Here is a 24,798-nt window from a genome sequence, read left to right on the forward strand (position 1 = left end):
GGGTAATAGTCTGCCCTATATGAAAAGAAGTGGCATCTTTTGGCAGGATAGCCGCCCTGGTTTTCAACACCACTTTATTTGGGGAAAACAAGGTAAAGGGGGAGGGGGGTTAACAGAAAGAGCTTGGAGCTCACTAACCCGCCTAGTCGAGGTTATGGCAACAAGAAAAACTGTCTTAAGCACTAAAAACCTTAACAGGCAAGAGTGCATGGGCTCAAAAGGTGAACCCATTAAAAAGATCAAAGCAAGATTTAGGTCCCTCTGAGGCACATGAAAAGGAGTGGGAGGAAACGCATTAAGTTAACCCTTAAAAAACCCAACTGCAATAGGTGATTTAAACAATGAGGGCTGATCCGGGAGGCAAAGAAAGGCTGACAGAGCAGTTAAGTAACCCTTAACTGTAGCCACTGTACAACCCTTCTTTGCGAAGTCCAAAGCAAATAATAAAATATCAGAAAGGTGGGCCTTCAAAGGGTAAATTTGCTTTTCTCCACACCAAGCCACGAATTTTGCCCACCTACCGGCATATATGGTCTTAGTGGAGTGTCGCCTGGCCGATAAAATAATATCCACTACATCTGGTGGGAGAGAAAAGGAACTCAGGTTGCCCCGTTCAATCACCAGGCATGAAGGTGCCAGCTTTGGAGGTGGTGGTGTAGAACCTGCCCCTGCGACAGAGTAGGTCTGCCCTGAGATGGAGACGGAGTGGAGGGCACAGCAAGAGTTGGAGAAGGTCCGTGTACCACACCCTTATTGGCCAATCCAGGGCTATTAAAATTACCTGAGCCCGATCTTGGCAAATCTTCCTCAGAACCCGAGGAATCAAGGGTAGGGGGGGGGGGGGGGGGGTGTAGGAAGTTGGCTCTGTATGCACTATTTCAAAGTAAGGAATAGTATGCACAGAGTCCAAGGGTTCCCCTTAGAGGTAAGATAGTGGCAAAAGAGATAATACTAATGCTCTATTTTGTGGTAGTGTGGTCGAGCAGTAGGCTTATCAAAGGAGTAGTGTTAAGCATTTGTTGTACATACACACGGGCAATAAATGAGGAACACACACTCAGAGACAATTCCAGGCCAATAGGTTTTTGTATAGAAAAATATATTTTCTTAGTTTATTTTAAGAACCACCGGTTCAAATTCTACATGTAATATCTCATTTGAAAGGTATTGCAGGTAAGTACTTTAGGAACTTTGAATAATCACAATAGCATATATACTTTTTACATAAAACACATATAGCTATTTTAAAAGTGGACACAGTGCAATTTTCACAGTTCCTAGGGGAGGTAAGTTATTGTTAGTTCTTGCAGGTAAGTAAACCACCTACGGGGTTCAAATTGGGGTCCAAGGTAGCCCACCGTTGGGGGTTCAGAGCAACCCCAAAGTTACCACACCAGCAGCTCAGGGCCCAAAACACATAGGCCCTCATTCCGACCCTGGCGGTTTGAAACCACCAGGGTGGAGGGCAACGGAAGAACCGCCAACAGGCTGGCGGTGCTTCCAGGGCTATTCTTACCGCCGCGGTCAGAAAAGGGGAACCGGCGGTTTCCTGACGGTTTTCCCCTGGCCCAGGGAATCCTCCATGGCGGCGCTGCTTGCAGCGCCGCCATGGGGATTCCGACCCCCTTCCCGCCAGCCTGTTCCTGGCGGTAAAACCCACCAGGAACAGGATGGCGGGAACGGGTGTCGTGGGGCCCCCTAACAGGGCCCCACCATGATTTTCACTGTCTGCTATGCAGACAGTGAAAATCGTGACGGGTGCTACTGCACCCGTCGCACCCCTGCAACTCCGCCGGCTCCATTCGGAGCCGGCTTCCTCGTTGCAGGGGCTTTCCCGCTGGGCCGGCAGGCGATCTTCTGGAGATCGCCCGCCGGCCCAGTGGGAAAGTCAAAATGACCCCTGCGGTCATTTGACCGCGGTGCGGTCTTTGGGCGGTTTCCGCCCAGAGGGCGGCACCCGCCGGACTCGGAATGAGCCCCATAGGCTTCAATGGAGAAGGGGGTGCCCCGGTTCCAGTCTGCCAGCAGGTAAGTACTCGTGCCTTCGGAGGGCAGACCAGGGGGGTTTTGTAGGGCACCGGGGGGGACACAAGTCAGCACAAAAAGTACACCCTCAGCAGCACGGGGGCGGCCGGGTGCAGTGTGCAAACACACGTCGGGGTTTCAATAGGTTTCAATGAGAGACCAAGGGGTCTCTTCAGCGATGCAGGCAGGCAAGGGGGGGCTCCTCGGGGTAGCCATCACCTGGGCAAGGGAGAGGGCCTCCTGGGGGTCACTCCTGCACTGGAGTTCCGATCCTTCAGGTCCTGGGGGCTGCGGGTGCAGGGTCTTTTCCAGGCGTCTGGATTTTAGAGTCAGGCAGTCGCGGTCAGGGGGAGCCTCGGGATTCCCTCTGCAGGCGTCGCTGTGGGGGCTCAGGGGGGACAACTTTGGTTACTCACAGTCTCGGAGTCGCCGGGGGGTCCTCCCTGTAGCGTTGTTTCTCCACCAGTCGAGTCGGGGTCGCCGGGTGCAGTGTTGCAAGTCTCACGCTTCTTGCGGGGATTGCAGGGGTCTTTAAATCTGCTCCTCTGGAAACAAAGTTGCAGTCTTTGTTGAACAGGGCCGCTGTTCTCAGGAGTTTCTTGGTCTTTTGGAAGCAGGGCAGTCCTCTGAGGATTCAGAGGTCGCTGGTCCTGGGGAAAGAGTCGCTGGAGCAGTTTTCTTCTGAAGGAGGGAGACAGGCTGGTAGGGCTGGGGCCAAAGCAGTTGGTGTCTCCGTCTTCTCTGCAGGGGTTTTTCAGCTCAGCAGTCCTCTTCTTCGTAAGTTGCAGGAATCTGATTTCCTAGGTTCAGGAGAGCCCCTAAATACAGGATTTAGGGGTGTGTTTAGTTCAGGGAGGGCAGTAGCCACTGGCATCAGTGTGCATTTATTGTGCTGAGAAGTTTGATACCAAACTTCCCAGTTTTCAGTGTAGCCATTATGGTGCTGTGGAGTTCGTGTTTGACAGACTCCCAGACCATATACTCTTATGGATACCCTGCACTTACAATGTCTAAGGTTTGGCTTAGACACTGTAGGGGCACAGTGCTCATGCACTGGTGCCCTCACCTATGGTATAGTGCACCCTGCCTTAGGGCTATAAGGCCTGCTAGAGGGGTGACTTATCTATACTGCATAGGCAGTGTGAGGTTGGCATGGCACCCTGAGGGGAGTGCCATGTCTACTTACTCGTTTTGTCCTCACCAGCACACACAAGCTGGCAAGCAGTGTGTCTGTGCTGAGTGAGGGGTCCCCAGGGTGGCATAAGATATGCTGCAGCCCTTAGAGACCTTCCCTGGCATCAGGGCCCTTGGTACCAGGGGTACCAGTTACAAGGGACTTACCTGGATGCCAGGGTGTGCCAATTGTGGAATCAAAAGTACAGGTTAGGGAAAGAACACTGGTGCTGGGGCCTGGTTAGCAGGCTTCAGCACACTTTCAAATCAAAACATAGCATCAGCAAAGGCAAAAAGTCAGGGGGTAACCATGCCAAGGAGGCATTTCCTTACAGGGGGAAACGCGTAAAGCAACTGGTTGCACCAAGAGATCTGAAACGCGTCCCCCAAAGTCCTTTGCACTGGATACTGGAGGCTGCAGAATGACAGGCAGTGCGCGTTCTCCTGATAATCAGATCTATCACCGGAGTACCCCACATCTGAAAAATGTGCAGGACCAGATCTGGATGGAGACGCTACTCTTGATCGGCCGAAAGGAGCCAAATGATCGAATCCGCATGTACGTTGAGCACCCCGGCCAGATGATTTGCTATCAAGCAAATCCAATGATCCTGAAGCCAGGACCAGAGACGCAGAGCTTCTCTGTAGAGAAGATACGACCCTACTCCTCCCTGCTTGTTTATATACCACATTGCGGTAGTGCTGTCCGTCAGGACCTGGACTGACTGACCGCAAAGGGACGGGAGGAAGGCTTTGAGAGCCAAGCATATCGCTTGCAATTCCAACAGATTGATATGGAAAGTCTGTTCCACTGGGGACCAACGACCTTTGATTTCCAGGTTCCCCAGATGAGCTCCCCACCCTAGAGTGGAAGCATCCGTCAAGACCGTGGCCACCGGCGGCGGCAGTGAAAACGGCCTTCCTTGCGAAAGGTTGCCGTCCACAGCCCACCATCGCAAATCCGCTACAGCGTCTATGGAGATCATTATCGGCTCCGAGATCCTCTTTGGTGTTGAAACCACTGCCTGCGGAGGCACCATTGGAGAGCCTTCATGTGCCAACGTGCATGAGTGACCAACAGAACGCAAGAAGCGAACAGACCGAGCAGGCGTAAGACCTTGAGGACTGGAACAACCTCTCCATCTTGAAACATTGGAATCAATGCCTGAATATCCCGGAGCCAATGAGGCGGAGGATATACCCGATTCAATGTTGTGTCCAGCACTGCCCCTATGAACAGGAGGTGTTGAGAGGGCTCCAGGTGAGATTTGGGTACACTGATCGAAAAACCCAGTCTGAACAACAACTGAGTTGTCATCCGCAATTGATTCAACACGAGCTCTGGAGGCTTGGCTTTGATCAACCAATCATCCAGGTAAGGGAATACCGATATCCCCTTCCTTCTGAGACTTGCTGCCACCACTGCCATCACCTTTGTGAAGACTTGAGGTGCTGAAGTAAGACCAAACGGAAGGACCGCAAACTGGTAGTGTTGCGACCCCACCACAAACCGGAGATACTTCCTGTGCGACTTGAGTATAGGGATATGAAAGTATGCATCCTGTAAATCGTCAGACACCATCCAATCTTCTTTGTTCAACGCCAGAAGTACCTGCGCTAGAGTCATCATCTTGAATTTCTCCTGTTTGAGGAACCAATTCAAAATCCTCAGGTCTAGGATTGGTCTCAAACGACCGTCCTTCTTAGGGATCAGGAAGTATCTTGAATAACAACCCTGACCCCTTTCTTGCTCTGGAACCAACTCCACCACACCTTTTGACAATAGGGTCTGAACTTCCTGTTGCAACAACAGGAGATGGTCTTCTTAACAAAACAAGGGACAGGGAGGGATGGGAGGAGGAAACTCCTGAAAACGGAGAGTATATCCTTTTCTCACAATGTTTAGCACCCAGGAGTCTGATGTAACTAACTCCCACTCGTGGAGAAAAAGACGTAATCTTCCCCCTACAGGAGAAGTATGGTCGATAAAGGGGAGAAAACTAGGGCTGCTTCCCTTGCTGTTGTCCTCCAGAGGAAGAGGATGACGTAGGGTGCTGCTGGGTGGCCCCTCTCGTTTTAACCCTTCCCCCTCTAAAGGACCGATATGGGAGGCTAGTAGGTTGCTGGACTGAGGACCGTGGTCTACTTCGATAAACTGCCCCACGTCCAAACCCCCTGAACCTATGAAAGGACCTAAAAGGGGTAGCAGAGGAGGCTTGCAATCCTAAATACTTTGCTGTGGCCTGGCTGTCTTTAAAGCGCTCTAGGGCAGAATCCGCTTTACCTCCAAACAGTTTGTCCCCATCAAACGGCAAATCCAACAAGGTGGTCTGTACATCTGAAGAAAATCTAGAGGACCTTAACCAAGCGTGACTCCTGTTAGCAATAGATGTACCCATTGACCTGGCAACCTAGTCCGTAGAGTCTAGGCCAGAGTGAATTATCTGCTTCGCCGCAGCCTGCGCATCAGACAGGAGTTTCCCAGAAGGCCTCTGTATATCTTGCAGCAGATCCGGAACCATGGCTTTCGCAGAGTCAATGAGGGCGTGGACATACCTACCCAGCAGACAGGTAGCGTTTGCAGCCTCGAGAGCCATGCTGCAAAAATAAAAAGTCTTCTTTGCGGATTGCTCCATCCGCTTGGATTCCCTGTCAGATGGAATCACAGGGAAAGCGCCAGGAGCAGACCTTGTAGAGCAAGATGCCTGAACCACCAAACTTTCCGGGGTAGGATGCCGCGATAAAAACCCCGTATCGCCAGGCGCCACTCTATATCTTCTTGCCACAGCTCTACTCACCGCAGGAGACGAAACCGGCTTCCTCCACAGTTCCAAAATGGGTTCCGTAAGAGCCTCATTGAAAGGAAGCAAAGGGTCTGCAGAAGCCGAAGAAGGATGCAGCACCTCCGTTAATATGTTCGTTTTAACTTCTGCAGCAGGCAATGGAAGTTCTAAAAAGTCAGCTGCCTTCCTGATTACCATGTGAAATGAAGCTGCCCCCTCTGTAAATTCCCCCGGTGAAGATAAGTCCCATTCTGGGGAAGTATCCAGCCCACTCGCCAACTCCAAGCCCTGATACTCTCCCAAGGGCTCGACAATCTCGCCTTTCTGTGTGACCTCAAACAAGCCTCCAACCTCGGCGTCGACATGGAGTTTGCCAACGTCGAAGACACCGGCTTCAACACCTGACGAGGAATCTGAGAGGAGGGTTGACTCCGCTGGAATCCATCACCCGGGTCTAGCGCCGGCACGGATCCTTATGGCGCCGAAGATGCATGTGACTCCACCATCGGCGCTGGCTGACAGAGTGATGATATCGGCACCATAGATGTAGTTGGCGACGTCATGGGATTCACAGGACCTCGAGGCAATGTCATTGGTGCAGGTCCGGTACCCTCAGCCGGATAGAACGGCATAAACAGTGCCGCCTTGTACGGAGCCGGGGATCCCAAAGAAAATGCCAATGGACCCGTGGGACCAGCCGGTGTACCAGTAGGGGCCATGGTGTTGAACACAGCAAACATGGCATTCAAAAATGCCGCTGGATCCGCTCCCAGAGCCGGGAAGGCAGGATACCGCTGGTCTTGTTGCACCTGTACTTGCTGACCATCTGACTCCTGAGCAGCAGGTGAAAACCGAGGACTGTCCTGAGGTGCCACAACCTCAAAGACGGACGGCGCCAGAAAAGCCTCAGGACTCTGGGGTTGCGGAATCACCGTTGGACTCACCTCCCACGTCGCAGGCGAGATAGAGACCTTGATCTTGATCGGCTCCCAGCCGAACGGCGCCGAGAGTCATTACAGTGCCATTTCTTATGTTTCTTGGAAGAAGCATGAGAAGAGGATCTTTTATGGCTCGTATGACCCTTCTTCGCTTTTGCCAAAAAAGAGTTTGGTCTCCCTTTCCTTTAAAGCCTTAGGATTCATGCTCTAGCAAGACGGACACTCCTAGACGTCATGCTCAGAGCTAAGGCACCAAAGAATCTACATGAGGGTCAGTGACCGACATGCGACCACCACACTCTCTGCAAGGCTTGAAACTGGACTTTCTCAGGGGAGACATTGTAACTACAAAGAGCAACAAGAGGAAACCTTCAACAGAAGCGAGAGCTAGGAGAAAACCGTTAGCATCGAAGGCACGGAAAAAAGGGAACCGACGTCAGCACGCTGACGAGGACCTCTTATTGGCTCGGTGACGTCAGACGGAGTCGCGTGAAGCCGTGCAATTGTGACGTCGACGTGAGGAGCTGGGAAGAAGATTTTCCATCGGATGCTGGCGCAAGGGTGAATTCATGAGGTGAAGAATCCACAGGTAGTTTGTATCCATCAGAAACTGCCATTTATACCCTCTGTACAGCTGTCTTCCTTGCACCATACCGAGCAACATTCTGCTTCTGTGTCTGCCTTAATTGCCTGAAAGGTCTCATCTATGTTACTCCCAAAAACATTACTGCCATCAAATGGCGAATCCATCATTTGTGCCTGGACCTCTGCCCTAAAAGATGAGCTCTTTAACCAGCCATTCCTCCTCATGACTGTTGTACTTCCAACCCGCCTAAATGTGCATGTTGAGAAATCAATTGCCCCATCTATTAATGATGATGATGATGATGCCTATTCGCCATTCTTCAGTATTGCCTTGGCTTGCTCTTTGTCTTCCACTGGCAATTTTTCTAGTAGTGGAGCAATGAAACTCCATAATTGTCTTTCATGTCTTGCTAGGCTTCCTGATGAAATTGCCATTTTATTTGCATCCACAACCAGTAAATTACCTCTTTTCCCAATTCATACCCATTTTCTGCCTTTCTTGCCAGTTGGTGTTGTGCAAGGGGACTAGGGATTTCTTGATCTCAGTTGCGCAGCTGTCAAAACCACCGGCTGCGTGGTTCAAAATATATCCTGGTGCATCGTCTAGGCTTGTATTTTTTCTCTATTCTTGATAGATTTACTGTTGCACTAGAGGGATTTTTCATGGTCTTTAAACCTTCCCGCAGATGTTCTAAAACAGGAAATCATCTTGTGCCTTTAATGTGTTTTTTTCCTTAAAATCATAAAGAAAACAAGATTTTTATGACACAGAAATTGGCAGGCTGAATCAGTCATATGCTTTATCTATCAGTGAATGAAACCTTTCAATTTCATCTGGGGGTGAATTCTGTCACACAGGATCTCGATTAGCATCCTTTGGCACAATAAACTGTTACATTCTTCTATTCATGGTCATTCTATTCATGTGGATTTCTAAAGTGCATGGCTATCCAGAAGGGCTTCCCAGCACTAAGACAGAATTCAGGCATAGTAGCATTGGACCGACATATTAGATGAAAAGGGCAGTTTTAAACAATTTTCTGAATTTTAGTTCAGACTCCATTTTCCTTAACTGCAGTGGGAAAGTGTTCCAGAGCTCGGGGACACGCAAGGCAAAAGTGCACCCTCCACTGAATCATTTTCTCGTGCTCCATGTCTACTATGTGGACCTTCTCCATCATCATCTGTATCTTGGCTGCTATCATTGTTGCTCCCAACGGTGTTTCTTCATGACCATGCTGCTTTTCCTCATCTGATGTCACTTCGCCAGAGTGTGTATCCTTCGAAAATTGATGAGTTTCCTGTTATTCTCGTACCTGCTATTCTCGCTGCAAAACCATCGGTTGAGGGGTCCTCATTTCCCATTGCCCCTCCTGTGGAGTCTGCGGTGGTAGTCTCTTAAAGATATCTGCAATTATGTCATGCAGCAATGTTAACATTTTCATTAGTACTTAGACACATTTTTCAAATGCCTGTATCCTTTGCATTCCTCTCTTGGCTTGAAAGCAATCCACATTTTCCACGGCATCTCCTCATTCTCTATCTATTGTATAGTTAAATCCACTGGATGAGTTGCCCTTTCCTAGTCATCAGCACTTTCTTCTTTGCTAAAAAAATGCCTCTGTAACAGGAACTGAAAGATGACCCAGACTAAGGATGATAAGTGTAAAGGTTTTTTTTTTTTTTTTTAAACAAAAATAAATAAATAAATCCACAAGGATCAACTGTACGGGTGTTTAGTGCATTCCATAGCTTCTAGGATAGAATCACCCTCTTGATGTAATTCCTCCATTGGGTCCTGGTTGTGAACCTTGGGGAAAATAAAACAGGAAAGGACTTAGTAATCAGACTTTATGACGATAAGGAGGTCCCAACACCACACCTAAGTCAAACCGCAGTGCAAGGCCCACTGGCCCATGAACAATAGCAATGAACAAAAATATAAATTCCGGGTGCTACAGGTAATGTGATAGGTAAAGTTTCTCCTCATACAGCCAGGTCTGTGCGTTATATGCCTTAAATATTCCGGCTCTATTATTCACCTGTGTGCTCCCCCAGTTTGTCTGTGCTCAACACCTTATACAACGTAGGGGAGGCTCCCTAGGACTTCCCTTGCCATCCATTACCGCTGCGTGACGGCCCACCAAACAGGTTCATGCGCCTTGCTGCGTTACTTGCCTGAAGCCGCAACTCTGGTTTAGAGATGCCATGGCCTGACCAATATTGCCTTTACCCGGGATACACTGTTCTCCGCCTCCTCCTGCCGATGCTCTGACGTCCCTCGGGAATCCAATACTGAACTCTGCATCCACTTAGGTGGTAGCTCCCCTGCTGATGAGCTGGTCTTAACAGAGTCCTTCGGGTCTCTGATGCTGTCGCTGGCGTCACCTCACTCCCTTACATCCTCTGCTTCCACATTCTGCTGTCCCTCATCCTGTGCCACTGTGTCCTCCGATCCTTCACTGTGTGCACCCTAGGAAGTCTCCTCTCGCCTCATAATGGGATTGGAGCATTCCAGGGACGTGCTGTGGTCGACAACTAGAATGCTAGCTAGCGCTCTCCTCGCACCCCCATGGTCGAGGCGGAGACAGTTTCTGCTGCACTCTCGCCCTTGTGGCCACAGTCTTTATCTCATCTAAATCAGGTACTGTGCTTCCCTCTTAACACTGCAACGAACCATGACCTTCTGGTAAAGTGTCCTGTAATATCTTCTGGGGCGGTTTGAAGGGCACAGGAGACCCTTGCATTGCTCCAACATAGGCTCCACACTCTCAATATTAATTTCCTTTATCTGACTTTTTAGTTTAATGCTTGTTGTCATTATTTGTTTTTCTTCCAGCATCTTTTTTCTGTGCGATGACATTATTTTCACTATCGAAAAATCTCCTGTCCAAGGCAATACACTAGTTGACGGTGTTCTTTTTGTCGATGATACATTTTCCCTCGACACTGACTCCTATGTTGACAAGAAATTCCTTGTGCTCAACTTCATTCTTACCACTCACCAACAATGCCTCTCCTGATTGTGATCTCTCATTCGATGCGGAAGGGGTACCTAACTTGGTTAACTCCTTCATTATATTTTCAGCAACACTAGACGATGTTGTCAGCGCTGTCATCGCTGAGTCCAAATTTTTGCCCATCGCCAACGACTATCAGTCGGCTTACTTGTATCTCTTTTTTCAATTGTATTTGTCAACGACTCAACCTTTGCTTTTTTCCCTATGTATTGTGGGATCGCCATCCTTTAACTTGTGTCTTTTGTTTGTCGCCTGATTGCATCTGACCACATGTGTGGAAAACTAAACATGGACAAGTGTTACAATTATATATGGGAAGTAACAGGTAACTCTAGTCTACTGGGGGTAATGCTGCATAAAAGAGTGTCATCAGCATCTTCCTAAATTGTAGGACAGTTGGAGAAGTCTGGATGTCAATAAGGATGCTGTTCCAGATCTCTCTAAAGAAGCAAAATGAGTGTGAAAATACAGCATTCTACAAGTTCACTACTCAACAGGAATGCCTCTAAAAAACCCAGGAATGTTGAGGGTAGCTTTTACAACACAGGTTTCAAACCAGTTTTAGTAAAAATAAACAAAAAAAAAATGCAACAGCTTAATCCAGTAATCACAGTCCCAAATTGTGCAGAGCTAAAATAATAACTGGTCTCCCAGAGTCATCGCTTTTCCAATCCTGGGTTTTAGAGCTCTTCCATAAATTCCTTATTGGTAGCCAGTGGCGTACTCAACAGCTAAGGGATGCAGTGCTGGAGACCTCTGAAGTGCATTAATTCTTCTATATGAAAGGGAGAATGCCCGTCTGCCCAGTTATCTTTAAGATTCTTTTATTCATTCAAACAAAACATGATCCGACTTGTTTTTTTTTCTGTAGATTTAATAAGCCATTTCATTCTCCAAAAAATGTTTAAAAAAAGAGAATTATTTTAATAAATAAAAAATTTAGAGTATCTCGTCACAAAAAAATATTTCTCACACATATACAGTGATAATCATCTTTTATGTACAGAAAAAAATCCTTGTTAGAGGAATATGTATTCAAGCCTACAGTCCTAAAGGTGGTTTTATGGGTATGGGGTGCTGCTAGCTATCAGAAGAAAGAAAGTCAGGTCTGTGTGTGGGGAAGGGGGGTGTTTGGGGTGAAAAATCACAAATCAACATGTTTCCCAATGGCCGTCACCTTTCAATCCCACTTTGTGGTTAATCTATTGTTCATGTTTGACTTTCGCCTCATACAATGCTGTAGAGAATGATCTGCTGTATTCTTACAAACTTCACATGTGAAGCGCAATTAAGCAATAAAATCTAACTTAGGAGGAAAAAAAAGAGCATCTGCCAGCCAATAAGATAGACACATTTCACTTGAAGCATCATCAACATCTCAGTCTTGAAATAACGCTCACATGTTCATACTGCTGCACACATCATCTCATAAGCAAGAGGTACACACCAGGCCTCCCTTCGTCAACTCGCCTGGGGTTGTCAGACTGGCAGGTAAGAACCCATCCAGAACTTTTACTAGTGGATCCTTCCACCAAGGCTTCTGATTGCCAGAAAATGATATGTGGACTGCTCAAACTCACGCAATGCAAGCAGGACACTCAACCCTGCCAGCTATGGTTCAGAGTTCGTCAGTTAGGCCTTTCGGGGAGGAACCCACCACATGCCTGGCCACACTAGGGGTGAGAATAAACCAAAGTGTGAAAGTACCTGATGGTCATGCCTATTTCAAACTTTTTTTCTACATCAGGGAAGTCCCAATGGATGCTGAACTCTCATCCAGCACTGGACAGCATCCTCATGTGTGGCTGCCCAGCTATCATCATGTAATCTAATCAGGAGTGGTCTCATTAAGGTACTATTTTATTCCACCTCTGAACTAACCCTAACTATCTTTGTATTACTGCTGAACCGAAACTAATTCTGGGAGGCTGAAAATGATGTTCTTGGTCATAATGATCAAAAGGCCTACAATGTGAAACAAATAAATAATAGAGCAAGCAAATCACATATCGGCGTGCCACATCATGGTTGGCAACCAAAATATGGATAAACATGGGTGTGTGGATATATCTACAAATTCACTTTTTAGACAAACAGATGACAAACATGGCCATTGTGATTGGTCTTTTTCTTATAGTGACATGACACACAACAACTTTGGCAACAATGTAGTTGGGCCTCTCCAACAGTTAGAATCTGAAATAGACTTCAAGCTTAATGTGAAAGAATATCATATCCTGCAATCTATCGTCATTCATAAAGGGGATGAATGACAGAGAATTTAATGCATAAAATTAAATAATTTATCTTAGACAGTTACATACAAGATCTTCCAACTCTCAAGATTTGCTAGAGCCACAAGTTATTGATTAGCAAGCACCTTTACTTCTCTCTCCAAACTCATGTCTAGCTGAAAGTTGGCAAACTAGTTTTACAATTTAAGAGTAGAAAATGAAATGTTCCTTACATGGACAACAAGTTGTGTAGCCTAATTCCATTTAGAAATTAGGCATGCATCAGATTCAGCAATATTAAAACACTTACTACATAGACGCGTACACACCGTTGAGAACAAATAAGCAGAAATTAGCTTGATAGGTTATAACTTACACTGGTCAGTCTGTGGAACTAGCTTATTTTTTTCAGGCAACAATGAATTGGAATACACAGCAGCTCCAGGTACAGGTCCCAAAGACAGTTTGTGTTTTGGAACATCATTTAAAGATGAAACTGCACCCCAACTTGCAGAGCCCGAGTCCATATCTCCCGAACCTGGTGCCAGAGAGCTGCAAGGCAGGTTTTGGCACGCCGTAGGGTTAGAGGACTCGGAGAGTTTGTCAACTATAGTCATTGTTCATCTCTGCAAAATAATTTTAAAGAAACAGTTGTCAGGTTGAACAAATCATTAATACACATGCAAAACATTATTTCAACTAGAAACATAAAAGAATAAGTTACTTACCTTCGGTAATGCTTTTTCTGGTCGATACAGTAACTACCTGTGGATTCCTCACCAAAAGAATTCTCCCCTCACGCCAGCCTTCGACGGAAATTTCTTCTAGCTCTGCACGTCGATGATGACGTCACAATCGCCCGACTCCACGCGACGCCACATGACGTCATCCAGGCAATAAGAAGCCCTCGTCGACGTGCAGACGTCAGTTTTCACCATTTTTTACGTGCCCTAGAGGCGAACAGGTTAACTAACCTAAAGAGCACACATTCATCCAGAATAGATGAAAATAAAACATTTAATATAAAACTCAATATAAATCACAGGTATGAATGCTCTAATTCGAGATAGAAGTAAATATATATATGAATAATTCCAGTCCAAAATGTCCTTTTCACTATCTTAATTTGCAAAGGAAAAGTATATACAATGAATACAACTGTATGCATGAATAAACTATATACATATATACAAGATCAAGGATGCGCACCTAAAGAGATCTTGGTTTGACCAGTCAGGCAACGGGGAGGTGGGTGGGACTGTGAGGAATCCACAGGTAGTTACTGTATCCACCAGAAAAAGCGTTACCGAAGGTAAGTAACTTATTCTTCTGATGGATACACCTACCTGTGGATTCCTTTAAAACAAGGTGAGGCCCCCCTACCGAAATTATTACATGCGTAAAATTAAGTATGTCAAAATTCAATTGAGTACAGTTCAAATCACACAAGTCAAAAATTCAAGTGAGTAATGTTCAAAGGAATGCAATCAAGAGGTTCCACATCAAATAATATAAAGTCCAATTCAGTCCAGAAATTTAATAGGTCACAATTTTAAATTTTACAGCATCCTCCACGAAGGTACACTCCACGTCGAGCCAACACGTGTTTCGTCAAGGGGAATTCTTCTAGTCCCCAGCGACTTCTTCAGGGCTCTTGTAAGCTTCCGATTCCAATTTATTGCAAGTCACTCCAAAAGATAAGTAATGTGACACATTTCACTGCTCAATATCAAACATTATGCAGGAGGATGATCCAGATGACGGTGTTGTGGCAGCTGTGGAGCCTGTGGATCCAGTGGACAGTGGATCTGAATTGGACTTTATATTATTTGATGTGGAACCTCTTGATTGCATTCCTTTGAACATTACTCACTTGAATTTTTGACTTGTGTGATTTGAACTGTACTCAATTGAATTTTGACATACTTAATTTTACGCATGTAATAATTTCGGTAGGGGGGCCTCACCTTGTTTTAAATTTTTGTTGGGTTCATCTTGAACCTTCGAGGGATGGGTGTTTTCCCTTGTGTAGGCAACCCCTAATAATTCAATTGGTCTAATAGTACCCTGAGCGCCATCAATCCCTTATTATCACACCCCATTTTACCTGTGGATTCCTCACCAAAAGAATAGAGTCCCCAAGCAGTATAACCTCCGGTGGTGGGTGCCCGAATGGTCAAACCAAGAAATCCTGCAGCACTGAGCGAGCAAAATGGCCATCCCTTCTGACCTCAGAGTCCAAACAGTAATGCTTGGCAAAAGTATGGAGGGATACCCAGGTCGCTGCCCTGCAGATGTCAACCACAGGAACACCTCTAGCCAAAGCCGATGAAGCCGCTTTGGCCCTGGTGGAATGGGCACGAAGCCCCACAGGTGGATCTCGCTTCGCCAAAGAATAGCAGATCTTAATACACAGAATGACCCACCTGGATAGCGTTCTCTTGTGGACCGCTCTACCTTTCCTCTTCCCCACGTATCCAACGAAGAGCTGTTCACCCTGCCTGAACTCTTTCGTCCTGGCGACGTAGAAGCTCAGCGCTCTTCGTGGATCCAGCCGGTGGAGCCTCTCTTCCTCCTTGGATGGGTGAGGAGGAGGGTAAAAGGAAGAGAGCGTAATTGACTGCCCCAGGTGAAAGGGTGTAACAACCTTCGGTAGGTTAAGCCGCCTTGGTCCTCAACACCACTTTGTCCTTGAAGAAGGAAAGGAATGGGGTTTCTACAGTTAGAGCCTGAAGCTCACTAACCCTTCTGGCAGATGTTATTGCCACCAGGAAAACAGTTTTAAATACTAGGAATCGTAAAAAACAAGAGTGCATGGGTTCAAACGGGGCCCCCATAAGAAAAGTTAAAACCAAATTAAGATCCCACTGAGGCATAACAAATGGCGTGGGCGGATACTTATTAGTTAGTCCCTTTAGAAACTTTAAAACAATTGGTGACTTAAAGAAGGATGGTTGATCAGGAAGGCACAGAAAAGCAGATAGTGAATACAGATAACCTTTAACAGTGGCAACTGAAAAACCTTTCTGTGCTAAATAGAGTGCAAATGACAAAATGTCAGATAAACCAGCTTTTAAAGGATCTAAATTATTCTCTCCACACCAGCTTGTAAACTTAGCCCAACGATTCGCATAGATTGACTTGGTGGAGTGTCGCCTGGCCGATAGAATAACTTCCACCACATCTGGATGGAGAGAAAAGGAACTCAGATTGCCCAGTTCAATCTCCAGGCATGAAGATGTAGGCTCTGGAGGTGGGGGTGTAGAATCTGCCCCTGCGACTGCGAAAGGAGGTCCACCCTGCAAGGGAGACGGAGCGGAGGGCACAGAGAGTTGCAGTAGGTCCGAATACCACACCCTTCTCGGCCAATCCGGAGCTATTAGGATGACTTGGGCTCGGTCTTGGCGGATCTTCCTGAGAACTCGAGGAATCAAGGGTATGGGGGGAAACGCGTAAAGCAACTGACCCTTCCAGGTCATCTGAAATGCATCCCCCAAAGCTCCTTGCACCGGATACTGGAGGCTGCAAAATAGCGGGCACTGCGCATTCTCTTGAGTGGCAAACAGATCTATTTGTGGATATCCCCACATCTGGAAAATATACAGAACCAGATCTGGATGAAGACGCCACTCGTGGTCGACCGAACTGCGTCGACTGAGAATGTCTGCACGCACATTCAGGACTCTGGCCAAATGATATGCAATCAAGCAGATCTTGTGGTCCTGAAGCCAGGATCAGAGTCAAAGAGCTTCTCTGCAGAGAAGATATGACCCCACTCCTCCCTGCTTGTTTATATACCACATCGCGGTCGTGTTGTCCGTTAGAACCTGGAATGACTGACCGCGAATGGACGGGAGGAAGGCCTTGAGTGCCAGCCGTACTGCCCGCAATTCTAACAGATTGATGTGTAATTTCTGTTCTACTGGAGACCAAAGGCCTTTGATCTCCAGGTCCCCCAGATGAGCTCCCCACCCTAGAGTGGAAGCATCCGTTACCACTGAGGCCACTGGTGGGGGTAGCGAAAACGGCCTTCCTTGAGACAGGTTGCCGACCGCTGCACACCACTGAAGATCCACTGCAGTGTCTCTGGAGATCTTTATCGAGTCTTCGAGATCCCCTTTGTGCTGAAACCACTGCCTGCGGACGCACCACTGGAGAGCCCTCCAAGCCTAGAGTCGACAAGGCGTCAGCCGACGCCCAAGACCTCCGTCGGCGCCGAGCCTCGGATCCGTCCGAAGCCAGAGGCTCCGGCTCCCCAGCGATCCAAGACGTCGATGGGATCCGAGTCGAATCCACCGGATTCAGACGCAGTAGGCATAAACGGGTTGAACGGCGCCGACTTGAAAGACGCCGGAACACCCAAATCGCAGGCCAAAGGACCAGACGGACCTGCGTGACTTCCACCCGGCGCCATGGAAGCAAAGATGTTAAACATAGTGTTTAAAAACGCTGCAGGATCCGATCCCGGAGTCGGGAAAGCCGGGTACTGTTGTTGCTGCGCCGGTACAGCTGCCGAAGAGGGTCCGGGTAACTCCTGGCCAGGAGAACCTTCAGGCCTCTGGAGAGGCTCGACCTCAAAGACCGACCCGGGTGACGTCGGGGTCACCGGAGGAGGAGGGGTGACGGTCGGGCTTATCTCCCACGTCGGACGACGCCGAGCCGACGGAGAAGCCGATCTAGACCTGGACCGACCCTTGCTCGATCGGCGCCGAGATCCATGACGGCGCCAAGAGCCACTATGATGGTGGCGAGACCTCGAGGATCGCGACGAAGACTCCCTCCTATGACGCCTCTCTTTCCTCTTCTTGGATCGAGCCAAGAATAACTTCGCCTCTCTTTCTTTGAGTGCCTTAGGGTTCATGCGCTGGCACGAACCGCACGCCTCGACCTCATGATCTGAACTAAGGCACCAGAGGCAGTTATCGTGGGGGTCGGTAACCGACATCCGACCCCCGCATTGGTTACAAGGTTTAAAGCTGGATTTTCTAGGCTGCGACATGATAACCGACAGTTGGTAACAGTAGCTCCCTGTGAGCCTCGAAGAAACAACCGTTATTCGGGCATGGAAAAAAGGGAACTGACGTCTGCACGTCGACGAGAGCTTCTTATTGCCTGGATGCCGTCATGTGGCGTCGCGTGGAGTCGGGCGATTGTGACGTCATCGTCGACGTGCAGAGCTAGAAGAAATTTCCGTTGAAGGCTGGCGCGAGGGGAGAATTCTTTTGGTGAGGAATCCACAGGTAGGTGTATCCATCAGAAATTATATTTACTAAACCGTCATTTTTTTTTTTTATCATAGTATTATCTTCTTTGAAGATCACAAATTCTTGTCCATTCTGTGCTCGCTTGCTTGCAGGGGAAAGATTAAATATAGTATAGTTTTACAGAAAAAGGGGAAGAGTATTTTTAAAAGGAGAAATGAAAAATAAAATGTCAACTGGACCGATGACCTTTAACACCCATTTCCCAAAATGTATAAATTATTTCATGTTTACCAAACTACTGAAAGACATACTTAAATTTAGCCTGCCCTTTTTTATTTATTTTAAGACTCCTATCCATTTACAACGGTTTAGTGCTTGTGCTAGCTCTACTGACTGAAAATAGAAATATAGCAAACAACTGTCCTAAGGAAAGAGATATGACAGGTTGCTAAATGAAGACTGGATTACTTTTTGGCTTTCCTGGGAATTTCTCGATAACAATTGGTTTACAATTAGTCCACTGAAGAAAACATTTGTAGAGAACGAGCTGCACATTTCCTCACAGAAAGCTGCTTTTAAAGAGTTTTAAAATTAATTTAAAATTAGGTAAATAAATATATCTTACAAACTATAATCTCAGGCACAAACGTACCTCTGTTGATACGGTCACACTTTCTACAATGATATGAAAACACATCTTTTGAACTTTTTCATTTTGTTGTATCAGTGCCTCAGAAACTCATACAATTAAATTCTGTGTCTTTCAACATACCTACACATCACACTTGCCATTGTCATTCATGGTCTATATTGTATGAAATGATTCATTATAGTTTAAAAAAATACTGCAATTGATAAGTCTCCACTCACATAATAAAAATGTGATTTGCTAAGTATCCATTCTCCTGAGGTGATACTTCATGAAGACACTTTGACAGCAGTTATAAAACAATGAATTTGTTTATACAGATTTCTTCCAACTTTGCACATCTATATTTGGCTGTATTTAAGTATTCTTTACAAACATCTTCAAGTTCTACAAAACCCCTTCAGGAACGTGGGGTGGCTGGCAATGTTCAACCTTCTAGGGGGAAGCAGCAGGTTTCTCCTCTTGATGAGCATTTGACTACAGAGGGGTTCTATAGTGCCCTCTTCAAGGGGCTCTTCCCTCACCCAGAAGAGAGCAATTACTCCAAACTGGAAAAAGATCTGCAGAGAAGTAGATTTTTTTTTTTTTTTTTTTTTTAAGAGGACTAGCAGATTTAAGAAGCAACCTTTCCAATGGGAATGTAGATATTTTATTAAATTCCACACCCCTGACCGTATATTTAAGTTGTTGAGGATAATCTACTGACTTCTGCAATAAAACAAATAGTAAAATATTTGATCTTGTAGCTTGACAACAGATTGCCAAAGCTAAAATGTAGTGGCTGAGGAAGAAAAGGTAAACCTTCTCAAGTTGCTTAACCAGCACCCCAAAGCCAATCAAAACCGTTTGCATATTCTGAACATTTACAGACTAAGACATTTCAGAGTTGAAAAACTTTAACCTACCTTTTGTTAATTATATCAAAGGCCCTAGATATTCTTGAATCATTCAGAATTTGCCTACGCATTCCAATTTAAAGTTTGCAAATCCTCACCTACCAGAGTGGCATGGTTTGTCATTTGTGTGCCCATCATTGCAGCTCTATTCCTGGTAGTACGGATGGCCTTTTCATTTTAGAGCTCTTCATGACGATCTTTTGTACAGCCTGCCTGGTTAGACCCTGGGAGCCTCGTAAAAAATGACAAAATGTATGCATTGTATACTCGCGGTTATATCTTTTTCAATTTTATATTGAAACTCAAAGGCCTTTGATGCGACGCTGTTCGTTTACATTTCAGCCGGGAGGACAACAAAAGACTTACTATGGTCTCTGGCTCCCCACATGACCTATACCTTAACCTCGTTATTGATAGATCGTACATCTTCGAAACTATTTGAAGTTTCAATATAAAATTCACTTCTACATTGTTTAAGCCTTGAGAAAGTCAATGGTGACGAAACACGTGTCGGCTGTTTTCTCTTAACTATGGAAATTGTTATTGGCTTCGAATTCAGTTGTCGAATGTATCCTATTGGATCAGGGCATGTACTTCCCTGATAAAACAAGGAATAAAGGACTTTCATCATAAAAATCAGAGAAGTGCCTTGGTTTCCTTCTTAAGGTATTAGCAGTAGTAAGACTAGTCGATATAATACATTTTGCCATTGCGCTTTTATTTACTTTGGATACGCACCCATTAGAATGATCATGTAGCACATACACCCGAGCTCAGCTAGGGTACCTTTTAACTTTCTGAATAATTTCAATTAACATGCCCAAGCAATGGACCCAGTAGAAATCATAATGTGTCCATTTATAGGGTTAACAACTTAAGTTTCTTCTTCCAACTCGATCCCCAACTCCTGTGACAATCAATATTGGGTTCTAAGGTACTCCAGCTCACACCAAGGAAAAGGTAGCATTAGATACCATTCAACCTTCGCCTAAGTAAATCGAGTATGACAGTGATAATTCCAATGAGGAGTAATGTTACAAGCAGCTGTAATACATCCAACAAACCTGTCATGTTTTTTTATTTTCAATTCCTTTTCTAAAACTATTTTTTTTACGTTTTTGCACCACTGGGATATGTAGATGCTGAGAAACAACAATTAATGTAATTTAATTTAAAAAAATCTATATGATAAAAATGTTTGAAAGTGCTTATTAGATTTTTTTCACTATATATCTAAATATTTCTCCATTCAAGTATTACTTCCAGTTGCGCTACACATATTCTTCCACTATTATTCTCCTTCCTTATCTCTGGTTATTGGGCAGTCCAGGGGCTCTTTGTCGAAAGACTTGGAAGTCACTCACTTCATAGGAGTTTTCTGGTGGGCGTCTACGTCATTCCATTTCTTCTTCAACTCTCTTTACAAGTTCACTCATATACTCTCATATACAGGCTATTGATGCTGTAAACAAGAGTTTTTTTGTCAACTCTTTTGAGTTTAGATTGGCTTTGAAAGCCTAAGGCCCTAACTGTAAAATGGGAGAAAGAGGTGGGTTAATTCTGATCTCTATGCAAACTTATGTTTACCCAGAGGTTTGAATTGTGAGTTAAATACAGATGCACAATTTCCACTGACACATTTCAGAAGGTCAAACTGATAAACAACATAAAACGTGCAGTGAACATAACTTCTGCATATAATTCCCCATTGCCCGAGTGAAAACTTGCAACAAAGTATTAAAAACACCCTGTAATACTAATCCATTTACTTAAGTAGTTACTGGGTGCAGACAAAAGCTCACCCTTTACAGAGTCGCACATAATCAGGGGCTGAGTATACTGGAAATGCCATGCAGGCCCTGCATAGTATCTGCATAACGTACTTTCTATTGTGCACACTGTTTATCATACAACAAATGGGCTGTACTCATACCTCCCACAACAATAAATAGATGGATGGATGGCTTGAATTTAATCACAGTCACATGTGATTGCTTGGACCGGATTCCAGTCCATAGTTTTTGCCACATTGCTGAAAAGCAGCCTGTCCTAATGGGAAAATTGTCCAAAAAGAAGAGTATCCGTCAAGCTGAGCAAAGGTCAGCTTGACAGACACTCTTTATTTTCAGGTCAGGCAGCCATGAGCTAGTCATGCGCTAACTGTGCAGGCTTCAGCAGCTGAACTCTGCCGGGTTGGAGAAGTCCAGCTCCGGTTCCTGTAGGCATGGCCTACTCAGTGTGGCAAAGCACCTTGAGGCCCTTCTCCTTGTTAAAGTGTGTGGGGGCTCACTGATTACCTGGACCTCGGCCCTTCAGTTCTAAGCCCTGAAATACCCAGGGCCAAGTATCAATCAGTGACACCTCGTCACAGAGTGGGGTGGGGTTCAGCAACTCTGACTGACCCCATCCCATTCTGTGACAAGTGAGGGACTGCTGCTTTCCCTCATTGGCTGATCCTAGACCAGCCAATGAGGGAAGGCAGCAGTCTTAACTCTCCTAGGACCTCCAAGGCAGCGCTGCGCAAGTATGTATAATTATTTTTTTTATGTTTTGTACATGCGTGCATGCATGAATATTTGAAAGTGAGTGGTGTGAATAGTTGTGTGTGTGCATGCATATGTGAATGCACAGGTCTGAGTCAGTGTTTATGAGTACGGCTGTGTCCTGTCTGCCTCCCAGCCCACATGCACCACTGGCACTGTCACTCAAATAAGAGACCAGCCATATACAAATCAGTCCCAATTATAACCCTTTAGGCACAGTCCAACCGAGTGTGGCAGACCGGGTCCTCTCCAGACGAGAACATAAACAATTCCAGGCCATTTCCAGCCTACTTGTTCCTCAGTGAATCACAACTAGAGTCATGATTTGCATACAGCTGGGTTATGTCCAGAATAGCACATTAGACAAAAAACATTGGAGCATAGAATGCTACACAAAGCAATCATTAGTGGCTGAGATTAAATCAAACATTTATTTTATTATTATTGTTATTTTACGTAGAAACTCTAGGATCAACGCATATGCACACACATGAGTCCCATGCTCATTGTGCCAGAGGCTTCAAGCTTAAAAAAGAAAGTCGCCGATTCTGGCTATCATCCATGAAGTACAACACACCACAACCACCACTGAGATCAAGGTCTCCTTCAATAATTTCCAAGGTAGGAGCTTTGGACCACAGACTATCCAACACTGAAGAAAACACAAAAGGAGTGAACACCATGGTGTGGGTTCTTAAGAGGCATGTAAAGGGGCTTCAAGAGTGTGACAAATAACTATGGATTTTACATCCTGCATTATCCGACCCATGAGACAGCTAGAACCCCAGCATAAATTTTGAGGACTCTGGACAGGCCTTCAAGGGCACACATAAAGATTTATTTCCAATCAGACGACGGTGTGTCCCTCTATGCGGACATACAGGGTGTATTAGAAAAGGGGAACTGTCAATTACAATCTCACCAAGTGAAAGGATAAAGAGAATATAAAGAGCATGGACAAACAGTGTGAATAGTAGCATTTACAGTCTAAATGCACAGTAACTGCAGAGCAGAGCACGCTACAAGACCACAAAATAAGCCTGGGTGAAGCTGGCAAGAGGAATGTGGTCTCACCGGATGGTGAGAAAGTCCTGTACTTCATCAATAACAACGGTTGATGAAAATTCAAGCTTCAGATGATTAAAAACCTGGGTTTGCTGTGGTACCCCATAAGCTTAAGATGAAGGTTTATGGGAGGATAGCAACATGCTCTTACTCAAGTAGAGGAAACTGCAGCATTTTTGGAAGAAAGAATTTATTTGTTTGACAGACATGGGACTTTCTTTAGCTACCCTTGAACCACACTGCATTGGAAGTACAACACATGCATAATTACTTAAACCATGTTGCATTGGGAGTACCACATGTGCATGACTGTTAGTGGTTGTCTACTTGCTCTTGGCTTGTGTGACAGTTTTCCCTTGTACCCCCAATAAAAATGACAAACATAAGTATAAACATATCAACAGGTTCCCACTTGACAACCATGTAATGCTCAATCAATATTATAATATTGAAGAAAGCCATGAAAGAACACCTGACTTTGCTTTAGGCTATCTTACTTAGTTTATTTAAAGGCTCTCCACTGCATGGGCTCATCCGCTATGCATTTGTAGCCTTCTGGGAATTATTTTCAATTGGTCGAACATCAAAACCTAGGAACACCTGAAATGGCAGTCATATTTCAACTGAACAAAGACAAAAAAACTCTAAAAACATAAGGTTTTACAATCAAATCTCCTTGGCTTTTTGATTTTAATGTCTAAGCTCTTCCATCTTCTAGCTTTTGAGCATTCTCTAGATATAAGATGGACCAGGAGAAAACAGGTTTAGCTCAAATTAAAATGTCATCCTTATAAGTGAAATAGATTTTTTACTGTTTAATCTTCTTTAAAAGTCTGACACAACAAACTAATGCAGCCAATGTAGAGTTCTCAGAGGGAGCATTTTTTCAATTTAAAGGACAAGCAATAAGTGGGATAAATGTAAAGCCTGATATGCATCCAAAATTCAGTTGCAACTCACATGAGCAGGTCTGAAAATGTAAGATAATGTTAAAATAAGATAAAGAACAACCACTGAAATAAATATTGCCTAAGCCCAGGTGTGAAAAAAGAAAGCTAACATTTTACTTATCAAGGATCCCCTTATGTCAGGAGGAGTCTCATTCAGCCAAAACTGTCTTTTTAACCCAACTGGTGCGTGCATGCGCAAATGGCAGACACACACACACACACACCCCTCTCTGGTGCGGGCTACGACCATTGACTGACACCAGGGAGCGGTTTCAAACATTCTCCGGTGCTTTGCACCCGAGTATTTTTTTTTCTTTTTAATTTAAGCTAGAGCTAGAGGCCAAAATTCACAGTTAGACACTTTGCAAAAAACACATCCGTTTTCATTGGAAAAATGTGATGAGTCCACTGTGTTTTGAGCCGTTTTCTGTTGCAGATACCAGGCCTACCCACAAAGGGAGGTAAGATTTTTTAATCGCGAGACCTGGGAGAATGCTGACTGGAAGGAAGTTTGTGGCACCCGTCAGATTCCAGAGCTTTCCATCACTGAAATGTGAGGAAAATGTGTGTTTTAGACAAATTGAGGTTTGCAAAGGTTTCTGGGTGACAGGACTTGGTGAGAGCCCCACAAGTCACTCCATTCTGGATTCCCCTAGGTGTCTAGTTTTAAAAAATGTGTAGGTTTGCTAGGTTTCCCTATTTGCCAGCTGAGCTACAGCCCAAAATTCACAAC

General features: G+C 45.4%; 1 protein-coding gene across 4 annotated transcripts in view; it reads right to left on the reverse strand.

The window, feature by feature from the left end:
• USP42 (ubiquitin specific peptidase 42) overlaps nucleotides 1-24,798 on the reverse strand; it is a 668,484-nt gene that overhangs the window by 632,018 nt on the left and 11,668 nt on the right. For all 4 annotated transcript variants that reach the window (XM_069210325.1, XM_069210321.1, XM_069210323.1 and 1 more), the window contains exon 2: nucleotides 13,135-13,384. In XM_069210325.1, the coding sequence (XP_069066426.1) occupies nucleotides 13,135-13,375 (241 nt within the window). In that variant the 5' untranslated portion in view covers nucleotides 13,376-13,384. The remainder of the gene's footprint in view (nucleotides 1-13,134; nucleotides 13,385-24,798) is intronic.

The sequence above is a fragment of the Pleurodeles waltl genome, chromosome 10, assembly GCF_031143425.1.
Source record: "Pleurodeles waltl isolate 20211129_DDA chromosome 10, aPleWal1.hap1.20221129, whole genome shotgun sequence".
Taxonomy (NCBI): domain Eukaryota; kingdom Metazoa; phylum Chordata; class Amphibia; order Caudata; family Salamandridae; genus Pleurodeles; species Pleurodeles waltl.